The 22045-nt window shown below is 40.9% G+C and overlaps 1 protein-coding gene across 1 annotated transcript in view; it reads left to right on the top strand.

Moving 5' to 3' along the window:
- The window catches only part of MYO16 (myosin XVI), a 459803-nt gene that overhangs the window by 104694 nt on the left and 333064 nt on the right, over window positions 1–22045 (top strand). Inside the window, exon 6 of the mRNA XM_045008050.1 lies at window positions 5365–5473. Within this exon, the coding sequence (XP_044863985.1) occupies window positions 5365–5473 (109 nt within the window). The remainder of the gene's footprint in view (window positions 1–5364; window positions 5474–22045) is intronic.

Raw genomic sequence — 22045 nt, 5'->3', positions numbered from 1 at the left:
TTGTACACATATACATTCCCTTGTAGGTGTTTGTGAACCCAGTACACTTGACTTGGAAACTTTTGCGAGCAGTACCACAAGATGGCACATGCACCCTGGCTCCCCTCATGCTATCAGGTGACGACATGGCTGCTGCCTCCTTCTCAGTTCTTTCTCACTGCCTGTGGCAAGAGTTGGCACTCCCCATAACATTTACTTTGGTTAGCCAGCATCTCTACAACTTTTAGTGTATAGTGTTAGAATTAGTAGTAGATTAGTTAGTAAGTTAGTTATAGTTTAGTAGTTATCCTGAAGGGTTTTAGAATGAAAAAATCCCCAGTTTTTAAGCAATGTGCCATGTTCAGGGCTGTTATCCCTATCATGATTAAGAACAAGAGCGACTTGATTTGATTGGGAGAGGATCATGTGAGGGACAAATGTTCTATTTGTATCTCCTTCCACATCAGGATAGAAAACAGAGGAACTTTCATCTTAAAATCCATCTCATCATGTAAGAGGTGATGCGTCCTGCATCAGAGCCAAGTGCTAACCATGAAGCAGATGACTCAGAATCGTCTAGAAGTGCCCTCCAGCTCCTTTTGTTTCAAAATGCATGTCCAGTGATAAATGTTATGCTTCATCTTCCCTGTCAGCCTCATCAAAGCAACCCAGATGTTCTGATTCTGATAAAACCTCAAAGTCTCAGACTTCTCTCAGAAAATCTTTTGGAAGTCCTCCAGTACCAGCCTCCAGTTTGAGGCTTCAGAAATTTAAGCGCTTACCGGTTCCATCTGAGGTGTCACCATTAACTCCAGCTCCTTCTCCTGTCTGGATCTGAAAATAAATGTGGATGAATCACAGTTACAACTGGCACAGCAGATTACCTTCACAGAAGCACCGCCATCGCCAAGACAGTATTGGTCACAGACCTTCATCAGCTCTCTGATAACTTTATCCTAGTTGAGGATCTCCTGTCTCAGAACCAAGGCAAGTCCCTACATCTCTACCTTCAATCTGTCCATGTCATGGTTTGGATGATCTCTGGTTGAATTCTTCTGAGAAATTATGCTCTTGAGGGGTTCAGGCCATCTTGGTAAGCAACAGAAAGAAATTCACTAGAGCCATATACACAGCAAAGTGGAAGAGATTTTTTGATTTTGGCACAATCTCAGTATTTATCACCTCATCACACAGAGGTCACATGTGCTGGACTATCTGTTGCACCTGAAATCCTCAGGATTTGCAATTAGTTCTGTGAGCCTGCACCTGGCTTCTGTTTCTGTGCTACATCCAACAATAGATGGGTTTTGCATTTTCTCTCCTCTCATTTTCTCAATTTTTGAAAAGTCTACTCAACGTTTACCCTCCTGTGTCTGATCTTCTCTCAACTCGTAGGAAATTCTCCTCTCCTGCCTATGCAGAGAGCTTCATTACTGTTATTGTTTATGAAGATGACTTTTCTGGTGGTGATCACTTTTGCTAGGAGGGTTTCTGAACTTCAAGCTCTTCTGGCTGATCGTCCTTTCCCGGACTTCCATAAAGATAAAGATAAAGATAAGGTTTCCGTTAGGCCACACCCTAAGTTTATGTCTAAGGTAGTTTCAGCTTTCCATCTGAATCAATTATTCATTTGCTCGTGTTTTTCCCTAAACTCCAATCTTCTAAAGCTGAAGAAACACTTCATACATTGGATGTTTGTAGGCCTTTGGTATTCTACTGGGAGCACACTAGAACTTCTCCCAGGCTTTTCATAACCTATGCTGACAGAGCCAAAGGGCAATCAGGGCCCACTCAGCAAACCTCACATTGGATTTCTGACTCCATTAAGTTCTGCTACAATCTTGCTAAAGTCTCTCCTCCACTGAGAATAATGGTTCACTCCACCAGGGCTCAGTCTACTTCATCAGTTCTTTCTGAGCAATTTTCCAATAGCTGATATCTACAAGGCAGCCATGTGGTCATCTATATGTACTTTTTCTGTTCATCCCCCAAACTTCTTGTGACAAAGCCAACTTTGGCAAGTTGGTGTTACGATTTCTGAAGTCCTTCCACCTATAAGGAAACTGCTGATGAGTCACCTGCAATGAACTTTATATGTGCACAATCACTCCAAGGGGGAAAAAGGTACTTACCTGCACAGTGACTGTTGTCCTTCCAGATGTATTGTGCGCAGATGCTCCCACCTTCTCCTTTGGACATTATATGCAGCAGTATGAAGGGACAGAAAAGGAGGTAGTAGCTACACTCTTTTTATGCCCTCACTTGAGAACACAAGGAGAAGGGACAAGCTAAAGTCTGACTTGGGTGCACTGGGCACACAAACACCTGCAGTGGAATGTATATGTGCACAACATATCTTGAAGAACAACAGTTACTGTATGGGTAAATGACCGTTTTTGTTGGCAATACCAGAAAAAAGAAGGAAAATGAGATACCTGTCCTAAAGAGCTTACCACCTAAGTCCATGAACTTACAATTGGATCTGCTAGCAGAGACCTGTGTGCCAGTGCAGAACCCCACTAAAGTTGACCCCTCAGTCAGATCTACTAGTTAATGTGCCTGTGCACTGGAATAAGGGTCTATGCTAGAGGATTCAGTTACAGGATTGGGATCAGGAATGAGAGTAGGTGCACTGTGGGTTTATTTTTTACTAAAAGTTAAAACTCTCATTTATGATTATTGAAAGAAAAAATGATTGTCTAACAACTGCAACAATGAGAATTTTTCTGGTCTTTAGCTTGAAAACTATATTGCAAAACCCTCCACTGTTAAATCTAATTTTAGTAGCTACTTCCTTATTGGTCTGCAACAATCAGAATAACCATGGTAACAGTAATTGATGCTTCTCTTGGTCTTCCTACCCCCTCACCTCCTTCCCCTTCCTTTCTCTTCAGAACTGAAGGTGCTGTTATATTAAAATAAAGGTGTCTCTAATCAGAGGAATAATGTAAGATTATAAATATTTTTATATTAAACACGCTCATTGTTCAGTAATTAAATCCTTTTTTAAAAGTACATCTGGGTCAAATTCTTATTTAAAAAATGTGCACTGCTGTTCAGAATTACTTCATTACCCAAGTCCTGAAGCATCTCTTATCTGTCTAGCTGCAAGTTTGGGCAAGCTTGACCTCCTGTTTCTGACTGGCTCGTCATAAACATTTCTTAAAGGGGTGAACTAATGCAGTGGCGTCCCATAAAATTTATGGGATCTGAGGAATTCCATGTTATATCCTTCCCTCTATGAAATTACACTTTACAAAGGGAATGAAATACATTCTTTAGACTAAATTAAATGCCCTTCATTTCCTAATTTGTAATGTGTAGAAGAAACGTTGGTTTCTTAGCTCCAATTAGAAAGAAAATATGCACTTTATAGATAAATGCTTTTTTCTTGTGAATGTTGCCTGACATTGTTCGGATGTTAGTTTCATGCAGGAAAAGATATGTACTTTTAGGTTTTAAACTGTGCTTTTAGTAAATAATCCCTTTAGATAAGAAAGTGTGCATTAGTTCTACCAAAAAAAAAATCTAACCAATATAAATATGCTAAATACAAAATTATTCTGAATAGTGAAACAAGTACAGTGAAATAAAGGTTAACCAATCTTTTGAAGTAATCCTCTTCTTCAAATCCATCCTCAGAATGTGTTTTCTTCATCTCTCTAGTGCTGATTCACACTTTTGGGACACTTTAATAGAAATGTGTATTTTAATGGAACCAGTGTAGAAAATGCTGAAAACATTTCATGTTGTATAAACCTTGCTCCCATTCCCACCCACAGAGACTAATGTAATCCTAACCCAGAAGCTGATCCCCCATACCTATTGAAGTCACTGTTCGTTTTTTTTCCCGTTGACTTTGGTGGGCAGGATCAGGTCCTTAGCATTTAAACTCCTCAGCGCACAAGTCATGTCTTCTACTAATAATAATCCCTCATTAGGAGTGCACCTTTGCCACTCTGGTTTAAAGAGAGGCTGTCCCTAGTTTGTTGCTATCACTTTCATAAGAGTAAGAGTAAGCCACGCTCTTATCACACAGGCTTCAGCTGGTCATCTGTAGGGATAATGAAGGATTTTTTTCCCCTCGATGTACAATTGACCGGATGTATTTTGAGTTGTTTATTTTTTATTTTTGCCTGAAATATTGGGGATTGGCTACAGCTGGAAATAGAGCATCAAGTCAGGGTGTACTGGGGCTCTGAGGTGGTGCAGAAAATCATCTTTCTTAGATGCTTCGGTGGAATGTCTTGCTCAGGGTCAAACTGATTACCACATTTGGAGTCGGGAAGGAATTTCCCCCCAGGTCAGTTTGGCAGTGATCTTTGGTGAGTTGAGGGTGGGGGGGAGGGTGTGTCACTTTCCTCTTCAGTATGGGGCATGGATTGCTTGCTAGCATAATCTGGGAATATCTCACATAATCAATTCCCTGCCATTGCAGGGGCCTCAGGGTTTGGTGGTACCTTGGCCTTTCCTGTTCTCTGCCTGTGGCACATAATAATTTAGATTACTGAGGATTGAAATGTTTTAATCTCACTAAAGTAATTGAGCTAAATATAGGGGTATCTGGGTGAAGTTCTATGGCCTGTGATATACAGAAGATCAGACTAGATGATCTAATGGTCCCTTCTGGCCTTAAACTCTATGAAAGCAACAAGGAAAAGTAACTAAATGTAATAGAAGTCACTCTTGTTTTGCAATTGTTGTTGAAATACTTAAACTGAATAGAAGTTATGTTTTCTAAAAGAAAATACAGGACCCTTTACTGCAATCAGGCTTTCCTCAGTGATACAATTAGATTTTTTTTTTTACGGAATAGCACAAATCTCTTGTAAAAATAGGATTAGACTGGCCACCATATTGCAACTTGTGACTAATCCTCCTTAACATGGAAAATATGAAAGTCTCCCATGGTTCTTACCACCTAGGAAGTGTGTGGCTTCATAATTCTGGCATAATTTCCCCCTCACATCCCCTCAAGATAATCAGTCGTAGGCCTCTCTTAAGCAATCTGTCTTTATACCAAATTTTGAGTAGGATTTGTAGTAATATGGACATCAGTCCTTTAGGTAATGCACTGTAAACCATCAAACTCACATTCATTGTTTAAACCTTGTGACAAAGATGGTTTTTGTTTGTTTTGTTTTTGTCTACACTTTTCATTTGGAGCTTCCTTTTCAAATGAACCCACAATGTGAAATAAAATGCAGTCCAGAAGAAAAGAAATTTGCCTAACTTCTTCTGGAAATGATCCAAGCCCCCTGAGTTTTACATATTTGCCTATAGAAACAGTAAATTGGCCCTAATATTTCTGTACTCACAACTTTTGCAAACTTTTTTTTACCTGTAGCTTTTAGATATAAAGATGTTCTTAATTATTGCTTTTAGGCTGGGGCCAATGTGCTGCTGCAGGATGTTAATGGAAACATTGCTCTTGATTATGCCATGGAAGGGACGGAATCCAGCTGCATTCTTCTGACATACTTGGAAGAAAATGGTAAGTCAGCTCTTATTTTGGATTTATTTTCCTTTCTTTTTGGGGCTGGGGAGAGGTACAAGAGGCCAGCTCTTCAGCTGATATAAGTCTGCACTGAAGTCAAAGGAGCTTTTTTGGAAGGGGTGTGGGTTTGGGTGCAATCACAATAATACTGAGTAGGTGTGAATCTCACCCAGCATCTCATTAATATATATAGAAATTGGAAAACCACAGATTGTTTCCTGTAGTAGCCATCTCAGATCTTTTGTCCATTTATATGGAGACACCAGAATACTAGTTCAGTGCAGAGAAGCAGTCCAGGGTACATTAGTAGATAAACCACTTAAATAAACAAACAAACCATTTTGGCATGTCAAATCCAGATACAATATGAATTTACAAAATTCAGCAGTAACTACTTGTAGTTGCTATGCTTCCCTTTCAGATGCAAAGAGCATAGCTTCGGGCTATTATGATTGTCTTCTTTTACAGACTGTAATATATTGATCATGCACCTATTCTTAATGGAAATCACTTATATGAAATTTTACGACTTTCAAAACTTTTCATTTTGCATTGATATAATATCTTACATGGATTTGTATTTTTAATGACAGATGACAGCTACTGTATATCAGGGATACTTTGTTATTCACCAGTTTAATTCCAAACTTAGGTATCAAATCTGCAGCAATATCTGTAGCAATATTTTGGCTGGAATATGTCAGTTCTGTTACATTTACATTCATTCACATTGCAGTGAAGTCTAAAGCAATTTATGTATATAACAGCCATAAAGCATAAGACATATTTGATGAACAGACATGAATAAAAGGAAATAATGTGAAGATACATTACTTAAATCTGATATTAAACGAAGAAATCCATCATAGTTTAAACCAAGTCAAAGCATCCTGCCAATGGACACATGGGAGAAAAGCTGAGTTAAACTGACAAGAAGATGATATCCAATGTGTAGTTATACAAATGTAATCAGTGGTGTTTCCAGTGATTCACATATCATGATATTTTCCATCATCTTGTTTGCCTGTTGCTTGGAGAATTTTTCACATTTCAAGAACTTTCTTGTTGGAAAATTAGATTAATGTGTGTTTGCCAGTTGCATGAGCCGCTTGAATCCTCATTAGACTGCACTATGCAAACAGTTAGGGCTGAAAGAAATTTGGCTAAAGTTGCATTCAGCATGCATATTATACAGCAGAATGAATTCTACTTATTATACTACCAGTTCCCATGGATCTTCATTAAAAAGTTCTCTTGCCCCCCAGTCAAGCTGTCTGTGTGCTATTTTGCTTATAGAAGAGAAATACATAAATATAAATGGCAAATATTTTGGTGCTCATTTCAAAGAGGTTTGCTAGATGTATTTCTGTTTTTCTAGATTCGAGGAAAATATATGGAACAGTGTCTTTGTATGAGAAAATGTAGAGCTGGGGCAGTGTTTATCATAAAGACCATGGTTCTGGATGAGTGGTGGGAGGTTGTTGTAGGGAAAAAAATGAAACATCTGGCTCTGATTGCAACTCAGTGAAATTCTGGCCCCTCTGAAATCAAAACTCTTGTTGATTTCAATAGGGCTAGGACTTTTCTCAATGCAGCTGAGCCAGTGTATGTTGCTGGTACAGATGCTCTAAGCTGCAGCCCATCAAGGTAATCCACTGCTCCCATTGGCCAGGACGGCGAACATGGCCACTAGGAGCTGCAAACGTAAACAAACTGTCTGCTCTAAGAAACTAAATTACTCCAGCCCCCGCAAGCAGTGATAGCTGTGTTGGCGGGAGAAGCTCTCCTGGTGACAGTGCTATCCACACTGGAGCTCAGGTTTGTGTAACTTACATCACTCAGGGGGATGGCTTATTCACACTCCAAGCGACATAACTTATACCAACTTGAGCTGTAATGTGTACATAGACCCAGTCTGTGATATATTCATCCCAAGGTGCACTCATTCTGCAATTAGAAATCTTTTATTTTTAATTGGCATCTCAAACTATTTAAATGGTCCACTGGCTTTATCAAAATGACAACTGAAAAAAGGAAACATTAAAGAAAGGATATATGGTAATCTGGGAAGCATGAGTTATGCTCAATCACCAGGAATGAAAGTGATGCCAGGTTCTGCTCTTTCTGTGAAGTGACAAGAGCTGTATGAAAAGAGTGCATGATTCCAACTCTCCTACCCCCTGAAATGCTCTGAGCAAAAGGCTATTTTTGGAGTAACACTATTCAGGCCTGGAGGAAGTTGAGAAAAAAGTAACTTCTTTAATAAAAAGCTTAACTACATGTATAGGGGAGTTGGCGTGTTCCCTAAGCTAGAGACACCAGTTAGGATGGCTTTCAGAGAATCTCCATAGCATCTTATTGAGTGATGGAGCAAAGAATCCTGTGGCACCTTATAGACTAACAGACGTTTTATTGAGTGATGACAACATATAAAGCAATAAATCATGATAACATTATATATCAAAACACTTTCAATGGCTGAACATACCTTGAGGACAGGGCACTGTTACCTGTCAATTGTTGAAGAGATGATTAACCATTTTGTGGGATTCATACACACCATACTACAACCCAGGTTCCTGAAACTGCAAATTTCATTAAATAAAAAATAAAATAAAATTGAGCAGTATAATCACAGAGCATTTTCATCTTTTACACATTTATCCTAAACTTGTATGTTAAGGCCTGGCTGACACAGCAGGATTCATGCTATCCATTTTGTGTTTTCAAAATAATTCGTAGCAGGCCAAGTCGCTGCTCAGCTTTCAGTCAGTAAAGCAAAACTCAGGATTTAGACCCATGTCAAAATCCTTTACCAAGATGCATTTTTCCAATAGCCTGTGCCCAGTCACTTGTTAATCAGACTTCTGCAGCTAATTACATACATAAATTAATCTCTCTGCTGTTTTTCTGATTAGTGCCATACATTCTCATGAAAGTCTGGTCTTTTGAACCTACAGTAAGTTCACACAACCTTCATTTTTTTGTGATTTTGTGAACCACGCCATACAGCCTCTCCCCTGCACCACCACTACTAGAAGCCTTGCACTATTCTGCATTCTATCGATGAATTCCTAAGATGTTCTCTTGGTGTTTTCCATTGAATCATGCCATCTGACTTTAGCATTAAAAGAAACTGGCAGTGGAATGCAGAAAATATTCTAATAACTGCCTCTAATTACATAAAAACAAAATCAAGAGTTTTACATATAATTAAAGGCTCAGTTAAAATTAAACTGAATGATACTGTCTTCCCAATCTGATGATTCAAAGTAGTATTGGAACAATTAACTTTGCAGGTATAGAATACAATGGTAATTAGAGAGCTTTAAAGTTATGGTAAGCTACATTTTGTGTATTTTTACTTTTAGATCTCATCACTGTGGTATCTAAATTCTTCTCAGTTCATAGCTAATCTTTAATCAGAACATAATCCATTAAAAATGTTTTCTAAATACTTTATATTGGAAAAGCAGAGTTATTCAGTCCTACTTATTGGACCTCTGCTGGGGACTATAATTAAAATGGCAGTCCCATAATGAGAGACAAGGCCATCAATGGAGATACTAAAACAGTGGTGTTTACTTGCCGTTGTCATAGAGTTTAAAGTCAAATTATCTAGTCTGAGCTGTATGTCTTAGGCCACTAAACACCACACAGACACTCCCTCGGTAACCAGAACTGGTCCAAAATATTAAAGCCTTAGGAGACTCAACTCTTATGCGGCACAGACAGAGACCTGGTCTACACTACGCGTTTATACCAAATTTAGCAGCGTTAAACCGATTTAACTCCACACCCGTCCACACAACGAAGCCCTTTATATTGATATAAAGGGCTCTTAAAACTGATTTCTGTACTCCTCCCCGACGAGGGGAGTAGCACTGAAATCGGTATTGCCATGTCGGATTAGGGTTAGTGTGGCTGCAATTCAGCGGTATTGGCCTCCGGGAGCTATCCCACAGTGCAACATTGTGACTGCTCTGGACAGCAATCTGGAGTCGGATGCACTGGCCAGGTAGACAGAAAAATCCCCGTGAACTTTTAAATTTCATTTCCTGTTTGCCCAGCATGGAGAGCTGATCAGCACAGGTGACCATGCAGAGCTCATCAGCACAGGTAACTATGCAGTCTGAGAATCGAAAAAGAGCTCCAGCATGGACTGCACAGGAGGTACTGGATCTGATCGCTATATGGGGAGAGGGTTCCATGCTAACAGAACTCCGTTCCAAAAGACTAAATGAAAAAACATTTGAAAAAATTTCCAAGGCCATGTTGGAGAGAGGCCACAGCAGGGACTCAGTACAGTGCCATGTGAAAGTTAAGGAGCTCAGACAAGCCTACCAGAAAACCAAAGAAGCAAACAGAAGGTCCGGGGCAGGGCCGCAAACATGCCGCTTCAACGCTCAGCTGCATGCAATTCTAGGGGGGTCCTCCACCACTACCCCATCCCGTCCATGGATTCCGAGGTGGGGGTAATCTTAGCTTTGCCTGAGGATTCTGTGGATGGGGAAGATGAGGAGGAGGAAGAGGAGGACGAGCTTGTAGAGAGCACACAGCACTCCGTTCTCCCCAACAGCCAGGAGCTTTTTCTCAGCCTGTCAGAAGTACCTTCCCAGCCCTCCCAAGCCACTATCCCAGACAATGAAGCCATGGAAGGGACCTCTGGTGAGTGTACCTTTGTAAATATAAAACATGGTTTAAAAGCAAGCGTTTTTTAATGATTAATTTGCCCTGAGGACTTGGGATGGATGCATTCGCGGCCAGTAAAGTTACTGGAAAAGTTTGTTAACATGTCTGGGGATGGAGTGGAAATCCTCCAGGGACATCTCCATGAAGCTGTCCTGGAGGTACTCCAAAAGCGTTTGCAGAAGGTTTCTGGGCAGGGCAGCCTTATTCCGTCCTCCATGGTAGGACACTTGACCACGCCATGCATGTAGCAAGTAATCTGGTATCATTGCATGACAAAGCCTAGCTGCATATGGTCTTGGTGTTTGCTGGCATTCAAGCAACATCCGTTCTTTATCTCGCTGTGTTATCCTCAGGAGAGTGATATAATTCATGGTAACCTGGTTAAAATACGGGAATTTAATTAAGGGGACAGAGATAGTTGGGCTGTTTGCCTGTGGCTTAAAAGAAATCCTTCCCTGCATTTAGCCAAGCAGGAGGTGGGGGGATTGGCGCTGAGCTTTTTTGCGTTTGGCTAGCTAGGATCTTCCCTGCTACCAGCCACGTGGTTGCGGGAGGGGTAAAGTGATCATCCCAGAGAATTGGATGGGGGCGGTTCTGGTGGTGCACGTTAACAGGAAAGAAGCAGCACTCAACGGGCTTTGCTTGCTATTTGGGAAAGGAGGGCGCTGGATATATGAAGGCTGCAGAAGCTGAAAGACAATGGCTTACCATGGCCGCATGCAAGCCGAATTCTGATGCCCGGACCTGCGTCTGTGATCTCTAACACCAAAGCCGCAGGCACTCAATATTAAGATGCAAAATGCGACCTTGTAGTGAGATCACATGTGCTATGTAAGGTGAATAGTGTTGTTCACCGTGAAAGAGTGTAAGCATTGTTCTGTAAAATGTATCTTTTTAAATACTTCTCTCCCTTTTTTCCCTCCCTCCTGCAGCTGCAAATTTTTCAAGTCTTCCTCCTCCATCCCGAAGTCTATCTCAGATAAGGCGGCAGAAAAAAAAGATGTGAGACAAAACGTTCTCGGAAATCATGGAAGTGACCTGCAATGAGAGAACTCATCTGAATGAGTGGAAGGACGTGATATCAAAGTACAGGAAAGATGCCAGTGACCATGAGGACAGGAGGGACCAACGTGAGGATAGGAGAGACGCTCGAGATGAGAGGTGGCGGCAGGAAGATCTGAGGTGTCGGGATGCAACTCTGGGGCTGCTGCATGATCAAACGGACATGATCTGGCATCTGGTGGAGCTTCAGGAACGGCAGCAGGATCACAGAGTGCCGCTGCAGCCCCTGTATAACCGCCCTCCCCCCTCACCATGTTCCTTACCCTCCTCACCCACCAGACGACTAAGAACGCGTGGGAGGAGGCTCCGTGCACCCGCCCATTCCACCCCAGTGGACAGCCCAACCAAAAGGCTGTCATTATTTTGAAAAAATTTTAGTGGCCTTTTCCTTCCCTTCTATCCTCCTCCTAAACACCACCCGTGCTACCTTGACAGTTCTCGCCCTCTTTTTATAATTAATTAATAAAGAATACATGATTTTTAAACGAGAGTGATTTTATTTCCTTAGGAAGCAAGCGATAATCGAAGGGGGAGGGTGGGTGGCTTACAGGTAATGAGTCAATCAAGTGGGGGAGGGGTTCATCAAGGAGAAACAAACACAACAGTCATACCATACCCTGGCCCGTGATGAAACAAAGCTTCTCTGATGCGCACTGCTTCCTGGTGTGCTCTTCTAATGGCCCTGGTGTCTGGCTGCGCGTAATCAGCGGCCAGGTGATTTGCCTCAGCCTCCCACCCTGCCATAAAGGTCTCCCCCTTACTCTCACAGAGATTGTGGAGCACACAGCAAGCAGCAATAACAATGGGGACATGGATTTGGCTGAGGTCTGAGCGAGTCAGTAATGTGCGCCAGCGCGCCTTTAAATGGCCAAATGCACATTCTACTATCATTCTGCACTTGCTCAGCCTGTAGTTGAACAGCTCCTGACTACTGTCCAGGCTGCCTGTGTATGGCTTCATGAGCCATGGCATCAAGGGGTAGGCTGGGTCCCCCAGGATAACTACAGGCATCCCCAACTGTTAATTTCTGCTCTGGGAAGTAATTCCCTTGCTGCAGCCATTTAAACAGAGTAGTGTTCCTGAAGACGCGAGTGTCATGAGCCCTTCCCGGCCATCCAACGTGGATGTTGGTGAAACGTTCCTTGTGATCCACCAGTGCTTGCAGGACCATGGAAAAGTACCCCTTGCGGTTTATGTAGTGGGTGCCCTGGTGCTCCGTGCCAAGACAGGGATATGGGTTCCATCTATTGCCCCACCACAGTTAGGGAATCCCATTGCAGCAAAGCCATCCACTATGTCCTGCACATTTCCCAGAGTCACAACCTTTCGTAGCAGCAGCTTAATGATTGCTTTGGCTATTTGCATCACAGCAGCTCCCACAGTAGATTTCCCCACTCCAAATTGATTCCCGACTGACCGGTAGCTGTCTGGCGTTGCAAGCTTCCAGAGGGCTATCGCCACTCGCTTCTCTACTGTGAGGGCTGCTCTCATCTTGGTATTCTGGTGTTTCAGGGCAGGGGAAAGCAAGTCACAAAGTTCCATGAAAGTGCCCTTACGCATGCGAAAGTTTCACAGCCACTGGGAATCATCCCACACCTGCAACACTATTGCGGTCCCACCAGTCTGTGCTTGTTTCCTGGACCCAAAATCGGTGTTCCATGGCTAGAACCTGCCCCATTACCAGCATGATCTCCAAAGTGCAGGGGCCCGTGGTTTGAGAGAATTCTGTGTCCATGTCCTCATCACTCTCGTCGCTGCGCTGCCATAGCCACCTCCTCCTCGACTGGTTTTTCAGGTCCTGGTTCAGCATTGACTGCACGAGAAAGCACGAGGTGTTTACAACGTCCATGATTGCTGTCTTGAACTGAGCAGGGTCCATGCTTGCTGTGCTATGGCGTCTGCACAGTTCACCCAGGGAAAAAGGCGTGAAACAGTTGTCTGCTACTTGCACGGAGGGAGGGGTGAGGCAGGGGTGAGGCTGTACCCAGAACCACCTGCGACAATGTTTTTTGCCCCATCAGGCACTGGGATCTCAACCCAAAATTCCAATGGGCGGGGGAGACTGCGGGAACTATGGGATAGCTACCCAGAGTGCAACGCTCCGGAAATCAACACTGGCCTCGGTACATGGACGCACACTGCCAAATTAATGTGCTTAGTGTGGCCACATGCAATCGACTTTATACAATCTGTTTTAAAAAAACGGTTTCTGTAAAATCGGAATAATCCCGTAGTATAGACATACCAAATAAGGTGCATCAATACGTGAGGCCCCTGCAATGGCAGGGAATTGGTTACATGAGATATACCCAGATGATCCTAGCAAGTGAGCTGTGCCCCATGCTGTAGAAGGGAAGGTGAACCTTCCCCGCCCCCTCAAGGTCCCTGCCAATCTGACTTGTGGAAAAATTCCTTCCCAACCGGTAGAATAGGGATTTGTAAAGAGTGTTTCCATACTTTACACACACACACACACACACACACACACACACACACACACACACACACACACACACACACACACAGAGTAAATATTCTTTAGCTACAATATCTATGGCACATTTCATGAGGTTTTTAATTTTTATATTCAAGATATTTCTAGAAGTCCTTGAAAAAAAATTTCTGAGATAGAGGGAAATGCTGAGCAAAAAGACTAAAGTATCTAAGATCTGACAGAGGAGTTTCTCCTGAATCTATTGACACTCCCTTCTCCATTGTTCATTTTAACAACAAGATTTAATATGGGGAAGGCCTGAAGTGCTAAATAACATCCATCGTATTATATGCATATTCACCTTCCTTTTTACCTTTTAATATTCCCTGATTTGCTGAAGATACCATAATTTAAATACATTTTCTCCTCTTTGTCCTGTTTGTGCATTATCCACTAATCTTTGTTCTTTATTCTCTTGTTATTTTGATCTTGTGCTAGTCTATTAACTTCTGAGTGTAAAATTGAAGGACTGGACTTCTTTCTCTATTATTCTACATAATGTTTCTCTAGGTTGCCCTATTTTTCTCTTTCCAGGTAGTGTCCATCATTTTCATCTTACCATATCTGATGTGTTAAGTTGTTTTATTCTACTTAGAATTTCTGATGTTACAAAAAACTCTCTGCAATGGACTCTGTAGATCTTCTGTAGGTATTTATTTTGGAATGAATTTATTGTCTTATCAATTTTTGTTGTAGATTTCTATGACTCTGCTGTATTAAGGAGGACAGACATGGTGCCTGTGTTAAAAGTTTGTATTTTTGTGACAGTACCAATCACACTACTTTTCCAAATATTTTCAAGGTTATGAAAGTTGTTGGCTGCTTTTGATATTCATTGCCTAACATCTGGCATTGTGTCACTAACATTGCACATCTCATGCCCTAGACAGGTAAAATGATTTACTACTTCTAGTGTTTCTTTGGCAGTTCTAATGATCATTTTTGAGACATTGAAAGTCATATATTTTGTTTTCCCTTGTCAATGAGCAAACCAGCTTGTTTTGCTGTATGGGCCAAAAGCTGGGTCTTTTCTTCCATTAAGCAATATGTTGAATTAACGAGGACAATGTCATCAGCAAAAGCAAGGTAATCCAATTGTGCTTCATCATTTGTCCATAAAATTCCTTGGTTTTCTTCTATGGTTACTTTCTTCATGACATCACCCATGAGCAGTGCAAATTACAATGGGGACATAATACACCCTTACCTTACTCCAGTCACTGCAAACCAATGACTAATGCTGTCACCTTCTCTGATTGCTCATTTGTCATTATCACATAGTTGCTTGATAACTCTAGCAGTTTTTGCTGGTAGTCCATAGTATGCCACAATTTTCCCAAGACTGTCTCTGTGTATGCTTCAAAAGCATTCTGGGAATCTATAACATTTATCACAAGAAGCGCTTGTCACTCCGCACAGTGTTCTATAATATATCTGAACAACAATTTGGTCTTCACATGGCCTCACTGGTCTAAAATTGCTTGTTCCTTCCTTGAAGTTCTGTTTGTTTCTAGATGATATTGCATACGATTTTCCCAGGCACTGAGAGTAACGTGATCTCTCTCCACTTATTGCAGTTGGTAAGGTACCGTTCCTTATCAATTTTACTATAAGGCTGCTCTTTCACTGGGTTGGGTACTTTTCTTCATTTCAAATTCTATCCAAAACCACAAGGGAAGTCTGAAGACCATTTCATCACTTGTTTTAAGCATCTCTTCAATAATGTTATTCTCTTTAGCTGCTTTGCCATTTTTGAGTTGACTGGCTTTTCTAACTTCTTCCATTATAACAACACTCAAATCAATATCAAGCTCTATTGGCAGGTCTTCATCATGTATACCTAGTAGTTTGCTTGGTCTTGGTCTATTTAAAACAGTCTGAAAGTGCTCTGCCCATCTTTTCCTTTGTTCTTCTCTACTAAGAGTCCTTCCATTTGCACTTTAATAGGGCTCCAATACTGGTAAAGTTTCCTTTTAACTGTTTGATTCAAGTTTTAAGGTCAAATCTTTGGTTAACATCTTCAGCGTCTTGATATTTTCTATCAGTACATTCTCTTTTATCTCTTCCAGCACTTCTTTTTACCTCTTTGTCAAAAGATTCTATCTTCTTGCCACTTGCTACTCTCTTCACATGTGTTAGCACTGATAAGTTTTGCTTTACACATCTCTTTTCCACTGCTACTTTAGTAATCAATTTCTCCCTTTTATATTTCGTTATTATTTGAATGGTCTTTACACCTTCTAGATACCACTTTCTGATATTTTCCCACAAAGTATCAGTGTCTTGGTTTTCTTCTGTTCATGCCAGGAGAACCACTGATCCTGTTCTTCAGTTCGAGCTGAAAAGCACTTTTTGTGTTTGGGTCTTCAAATTGTGCACTGTTGATGTGTGGTCTTCTTTCAACTTTCTTCTTCCTCTTTAACTTGATCTTTAGTTTAGCAATACCAAGATTATATCGTTGCCCACACCTGTTCCTGTGTACCGTGTACATCTACCAACAAGCTGTGAAGCTTTCTTGAAATACAGAAGTAATCTAGCTGGTTCTTTGTAGTACCATTTGGAGGAGTTCCATGTCATGTTATGAATTTCTTTATTAGGAAATATTGTTCCATCTATCACTAGGTTATTCCCACCACTGATTTTTGCTAATTATTTACCCTTTTGCCGCACTTGCACATAATTTTATCCAAACTATCATTGTTACTTTCAACCTTTGCATTACAATCACCCACATTCACTAGGATATCATGTTTTGGGACCTTGCTTAACACATCATATTACAAATCGTAAAAACCATCATTTTAATCATCTAGCTTTTTGTTGGTTGGTACATAGCATTCTGTAACTGTTAGTTTGAAGAATCTAGTGTGAAAGCAAGATCTAATCATTCATTGACTGATTTTCAGTCAGTCAGTGCCTGTTGTGCTTCATTCAACAGCATTGCTACATTCACCATCTTCATGTCTATCATCCACATTCCTGGAGAAGATGATGGTCTTATTTGTTTCTCTAAAGTGTAGTTTGTTCAGCTCTGTCCATCTATACTCATCGATTCCAAGGACATCAAGATGATATCTATCCGTTTCTTTAATTATCTGAGCAGTTGCTTTGTACATTTTTTCACATTCCAAATCCAATTTTCATAACTGATCTGGCCTTGAACAAGGAACTTTTCAGGATATTATCCACTATTGCACAGTTATATAACAATGCAGCTCTTATTAAAACAAGTTGGAAATAAATGGCTAAATCTCTAGTAACTGTTTTGAAAATGTAGGCATATATTCTGTGGGATATTGCCCATTTTTGTGGATTTTCAGACATAAATTACAGTGCTGACATTTATTTGAAATGTTCTGCATTTTATGCACATATTCTGTTTTCCTGTATAGAAGTCACAGTGAAATTAAGCTTAATTATAGTTTACTATAGTGGCATTGTAATGCCTAATGAAATTAATCACTGCTTGAAGAAAGCAAAAGTCTCTATTTGCCTAAGGGCATCCTCTGGGTACCCTAAATGTTCTTTATGTTTGGGGAGAGGTGCTTCCGGTTTACTTTAGGCTTCATTTAAGGCACAGCCCTGAATTGAGAGGAGAAGTGGTACTCCAGTCCCCAGTGAGAGCTTTGGGAAGCATCATGCTTTAAGTGGGCAGAGTGCCTCCTAGAGCATAGGGAGAATGTGGACTCTTCCCTCCTTGAAAAAGTTCAGTATCTGCTCTCTTCTAAGTCTGGCAACCATCATTGGTTAGGGTATAGTCACAGACAGGGCCATGATCTTCCCTCTCTGTCCAACTATTTGGGCAAGCTAGAACTCTAGAGGCCTTCACTCAGTGAAGTGCTTGTGTTTGGACAAGATTGGAAACTGCCACTGTGCCTTGTCCCCACAAAGAAATTCAATGGAATGAGCTCCTTGTGTTCTTGTTCATTCCTGGCATGCCTCCCACAGTTGCCAACTTTCACGTGGTAAATAAGCACCCGACTTTCACAATAAGCCCAAAATCAAGCTTATCCCATTTCAAAACAAGGCCAAAACAAGCCAGTCCCTAAGAATTCAACACTCTATGTGACTAGATCCCCGCAGCGTGCCGTCTGGGACTGTAGTGGGCCTGCTGTGTACCCCTGACTCTCTCCCCCTTGCCCCTGCTTGCCAGGAGCCGATCAAAAGAAAAAAAAGCAACAAGCTACAACAAGCAACAAGTTATAAGCCAAAAACTAGCCAACAAGCAACTCACAAGCCAATTAAGCCAAAAACAAGCCCAATTTCTGCATATTTTCCACAGGTTTGACATGTCTGATGCCCATCCAGGTGGAACTTGCCCTTGTAATATATCAACAGTGCTATATTTGTTCTGCCTCATTATATCTTTTGTACAGTGCATCTTAAACATCTATCTCCTCTCACAATACTGGGAGTAAAATTGTGGCACTTTAGGAAATTGACAAAGAAGGAACAGGAGAAAAATAAGAAGGGAGACGGAAAGGATCATGAGTGGTGACGGAAAATCCAGGCACAATATCGTCAGTCACTAGTAGTCATTAAAATATATAGCAATTATGGTAAGAATTAATGCAGTCTAACACATCTTTAAATTTTCATCCTGTTTATATAATGTTGTTGCCTTGTTACAGTCATCTCTGCTGATCTCTTCCATCTGCTTCTCTTTTCATTCACAATCTGTGCATAGTGCACATCAGTTCCCCTCTGTTTCATCTGTATCAGCTGCAGTTGTTCTTTGCACATACTGAAATAACTTGATTTCTCTGCTTGTCTTCTCATTAGAGATCTTTTAGCTTTAGTTTTGTCTTGGTAATATGCATCAGTGACACTGAGAATGTGGTACATACAGGGGCACCCCTGAGATTTACAGGGCTGTAGGTGAAGATCAAAATGTGTGGACCTGAGGCAGACTCCTGCAAGCAGCATAGTGTATTTGAGTGTGTAAGGAAGGTTTGGTAGCTAGGGAGGCTTTAGGATGGCTTTGTCACCTATGAGGGGGACTGAGCATGTCATTCATCAGTGGGGGCTTCATGAGGGTTTTGGTGGGGTGGGATGCTGCACTGATTTCCCAGCCCATGAAATACAACAGGCAGGCAGCCTTCAGTTAGATGTATGCCCTCCTTCTCAGGAACACCTTTATGAGAACTTATGAAGACTCTAAACAGTAAGAAATACCCAAACAGCAACTACAACCAGCAGTTTCCACATACAGACCTGTGAGCAGGGCTCCAGCTCACACTCAGATGTTTCACCCTTGCTGTCTCCTAGGCAGCCATTTATACTTCCCCTGCTCCCTCTAGTAGTTCAGGTTTAATTGGTTGAAGCATTAACTCTTTAGGATCTGGGCTTGGGAGAGCTGTTGTACCCTGTCACAAATGGCTTGAAGCACTGGTCACTGCCAGGGTGGTGCGGGTTGGTTGCCAAGTCGATCTTTTGAGATTGAGGCTCAGGGTGAATGACAGACTAAGTCTGTGAGGTGCTCAATGTGTTCTGCACTGCAATACTGACAGAACAGATCTGAAAGTATGGGGTCTTGGGCAGCCACACACACAGGAAAACTCCTGACATACACAGGACTATCCTTTCACTCCAGAACAGGTTTGAGGTGTTGTCGGGGTTCCCTCCCCACTCTGAACTTTAGGGTACAGATGTGGGGACCCCCATGAAGACCCCCTACGCTTACTTTTTACCAGCTTAGGCTAAAAACTTCCCAAGGCACAATTTCCCCCTTATACTTTGGGTTAAGTAACGCTGCCACCACCAAGTGATTTAAGCAAACATTTAGGGAGGGCCACTTAGAGCCCTTCCTTCCCCAAATATCTCCCCAAGCCCCTACACTGCCTTTCCTGGAGAGGCTTGAGAATAATATCCTCACCAATTGGTACAGGTGAGGACAGACCCAAACCCTTGGATTTTAAAACAACCAAAAATCAATCAGGTTCTTAAAAGAAGAATTTTAATTAAAGAAAAGGTAAAAGAATTACCTCTATAAAATCAGGATGGTAAGTACTTTACAGAATAACAAAAGATTCAAGAACACAGAGAATCTCCCCTCTAGGCAAAACCTTAAAGTTACAAAACCAGGCATAAACCTCCCTCTGACACAAAGGAAAACACAAGCCAAAATAAAAGTAAACTAACGCATTTCCTTGCTAAATATGTACTAACTCTATAGGAGTTGAATTGCTTGCTTCCTTGATCTGTCTCTGGCAAGCACACAGAACAGACTGACCAAAAAGCCTTCCCCCTGCAGCCCCCAGATTTGAAAGTATCTTGTCCTCTTATTGGTGCTTTTGGTCAGGTGTCAGCTAGGTTATCTGAGCTTCTTAACCCTTTACAGGTAAGAGGGACCCCATAGCACTGTAGACAGAAAGGTGGTCACCCTTACCTTTATATTCATGACAGGTGTCTTGGTTAGGAAGTGTGTGAAAGCTTTCACTGTGACTGTATGGCTCATTTTGTTTTATAAAGAGAGGACTTCAGCCTTTGGGAATGCCAATATATCCCCTTTCTTGAGCAAAATCTTCATTTAGAATGAAGTCTATGTTTGATTTTAAAGCAAAGCTTTGGTGTTTCAGTGGCACATTAAAAATATCTGGTTTAAAGTTGACAGATAAAATACATTTCAAAGGGATGTTATTATTACTTACATTTCACATACAGGTTCCTTCTGTTTACTTAGGCACAATGTTTTCCAGTAAAATTTGTGACAGTAAATTTCTGATATGGGGTATGACCTTTATGTGGTTTTTTTGTATTATTATATGGAGATGTACTTATCTCATAGAAGTGGAAGGGACTTTGAAAGGTTATTGAGTCTAGTCCCCTGCCTTCACAGCAGGACCAAGTACTGTCCCTGACAGATTTTTGCCCCAGATCCCTAAATGGCCCCCTCAAGGGTTGAATTCCCCACCCTGGGTTTAGCAGGCCAATGCTCAAACCACTAAGCTATCCCTCCCCCCTTAGACTTTCTGTTAAATGGAATTAAATATTAATACTTGGGAAGTGTTGCATTTCTTACTTTATTTCATGGTATTTAGTTGCCTTGTCAGTGAGATGACTCAGCTATAAATGGGTGAAACTGAAACTGAGTAGCAAATTATTATGCAACTTGCTGGTTCCATCTTTGACACATGACAGACAGACACATTTGCTGTGTAATTTGTTGCTGAAAATAGGAGAATTCTTTTTATATTTCTGTGTCTTGGGTTTGAGCCTTTAGGAGAATTGTGCATCCAAAATGCATCATCATCATATAATCTTAGAAAACAAAGCACTAGTTTGTTAAAACTGGCAACACAAATTTGAACTCTGTCTTGTATATCTGAAAACAAACTTGTATCTTTCTGCATGAGAATGTATATACACTCAAGCTGCTATAACAAAAAAGGAAAAAAGCATTTGTTATTTATATAATTGTTTTAGCTACCTCTAGACTACTGTTGCCTTATACCTTTCCACACAGTACATGTGCAAGATAAATGTTTTAGTCTCATTATGTAAGTTTTTCCTACTTTTAACAGAACTTTCTATTCAATTAATTAGCTAAAAGAAATTGTTTGAGTATATTGGCCCTTGGCTAATATTAGATATTTAATGTACCTTACAAGTGTAATATTATAATACATATGTCTTGTACTTTGAATGTTACGGTGGTGGTGTTTAAAGTCCTGCCTAAACTCTGGAAATAAAGGCCTTTAAAGGTCACAATGTAAAAAGTAAAGAGCTAAATTCTGATGTGAGTGTTACTTCATTTAAGTAATTTAACTCCACTGACACCAACTCTAAATAAGGTCCAGCTTTTGCAAAAAGTAGAGTATAATCTATCAAAATTTATGCAAGCAAACTGGAGTGGTAATTAGTTTACAGCTGCATTCCTCTTGGAACAGAGAGGATAAAACTGTTGGTTGGTTTTTTTTTTCTGCTTTGAAACAGCAGGTAGAATCCTAAAGAAAGAAGCTGATGTTTAGTATAGAAGTTTGAACTGAGGACACAGTGTGACATCAGACAGAAAAAGTGAAGCCACGAATAAGCATTAAGGCTTCTTTAAAACTAGCAGTGAACAAAGCAAGATAAGTAATATGAACAGGGAAATGTAAGTTGAGAAGTGAAGAAGGCAAAGGAGAAAAGACAGGTGAACCATGAGATTTAGAAAATGCTCTCATCTGAAAGGTGACAATGGAACACAATGAAAAAGGTCAAAAAATAAAACCTAAAATCGTTCATGAAACATGGAAATGTCTGCTCTGAAAACCCTGGAAGACTTCTATGGGAAATATTCCACCACACAAAAGCCCCAATTATGAACATTTTTCAGACAA

Source organism: Mauremys mutica, chromosome 1 (genome assembly GCF_020497125.1).
Source record: "Mauremys mutica isolate MM-2020 ecotype Southern chromosome 1, ASM2049712v1, whole genome shotgun sequence".
Taxonomy (NCBI): Eukaryota; Metazoa; Chordata; order Testudines; family Geoemydidae; genus Mauremys; species Mauremys mutica.
Note: the sequence above shows the minus strand (reverse complement) of the source record. Positions and strands in the feature narration are given on the sequence as shown.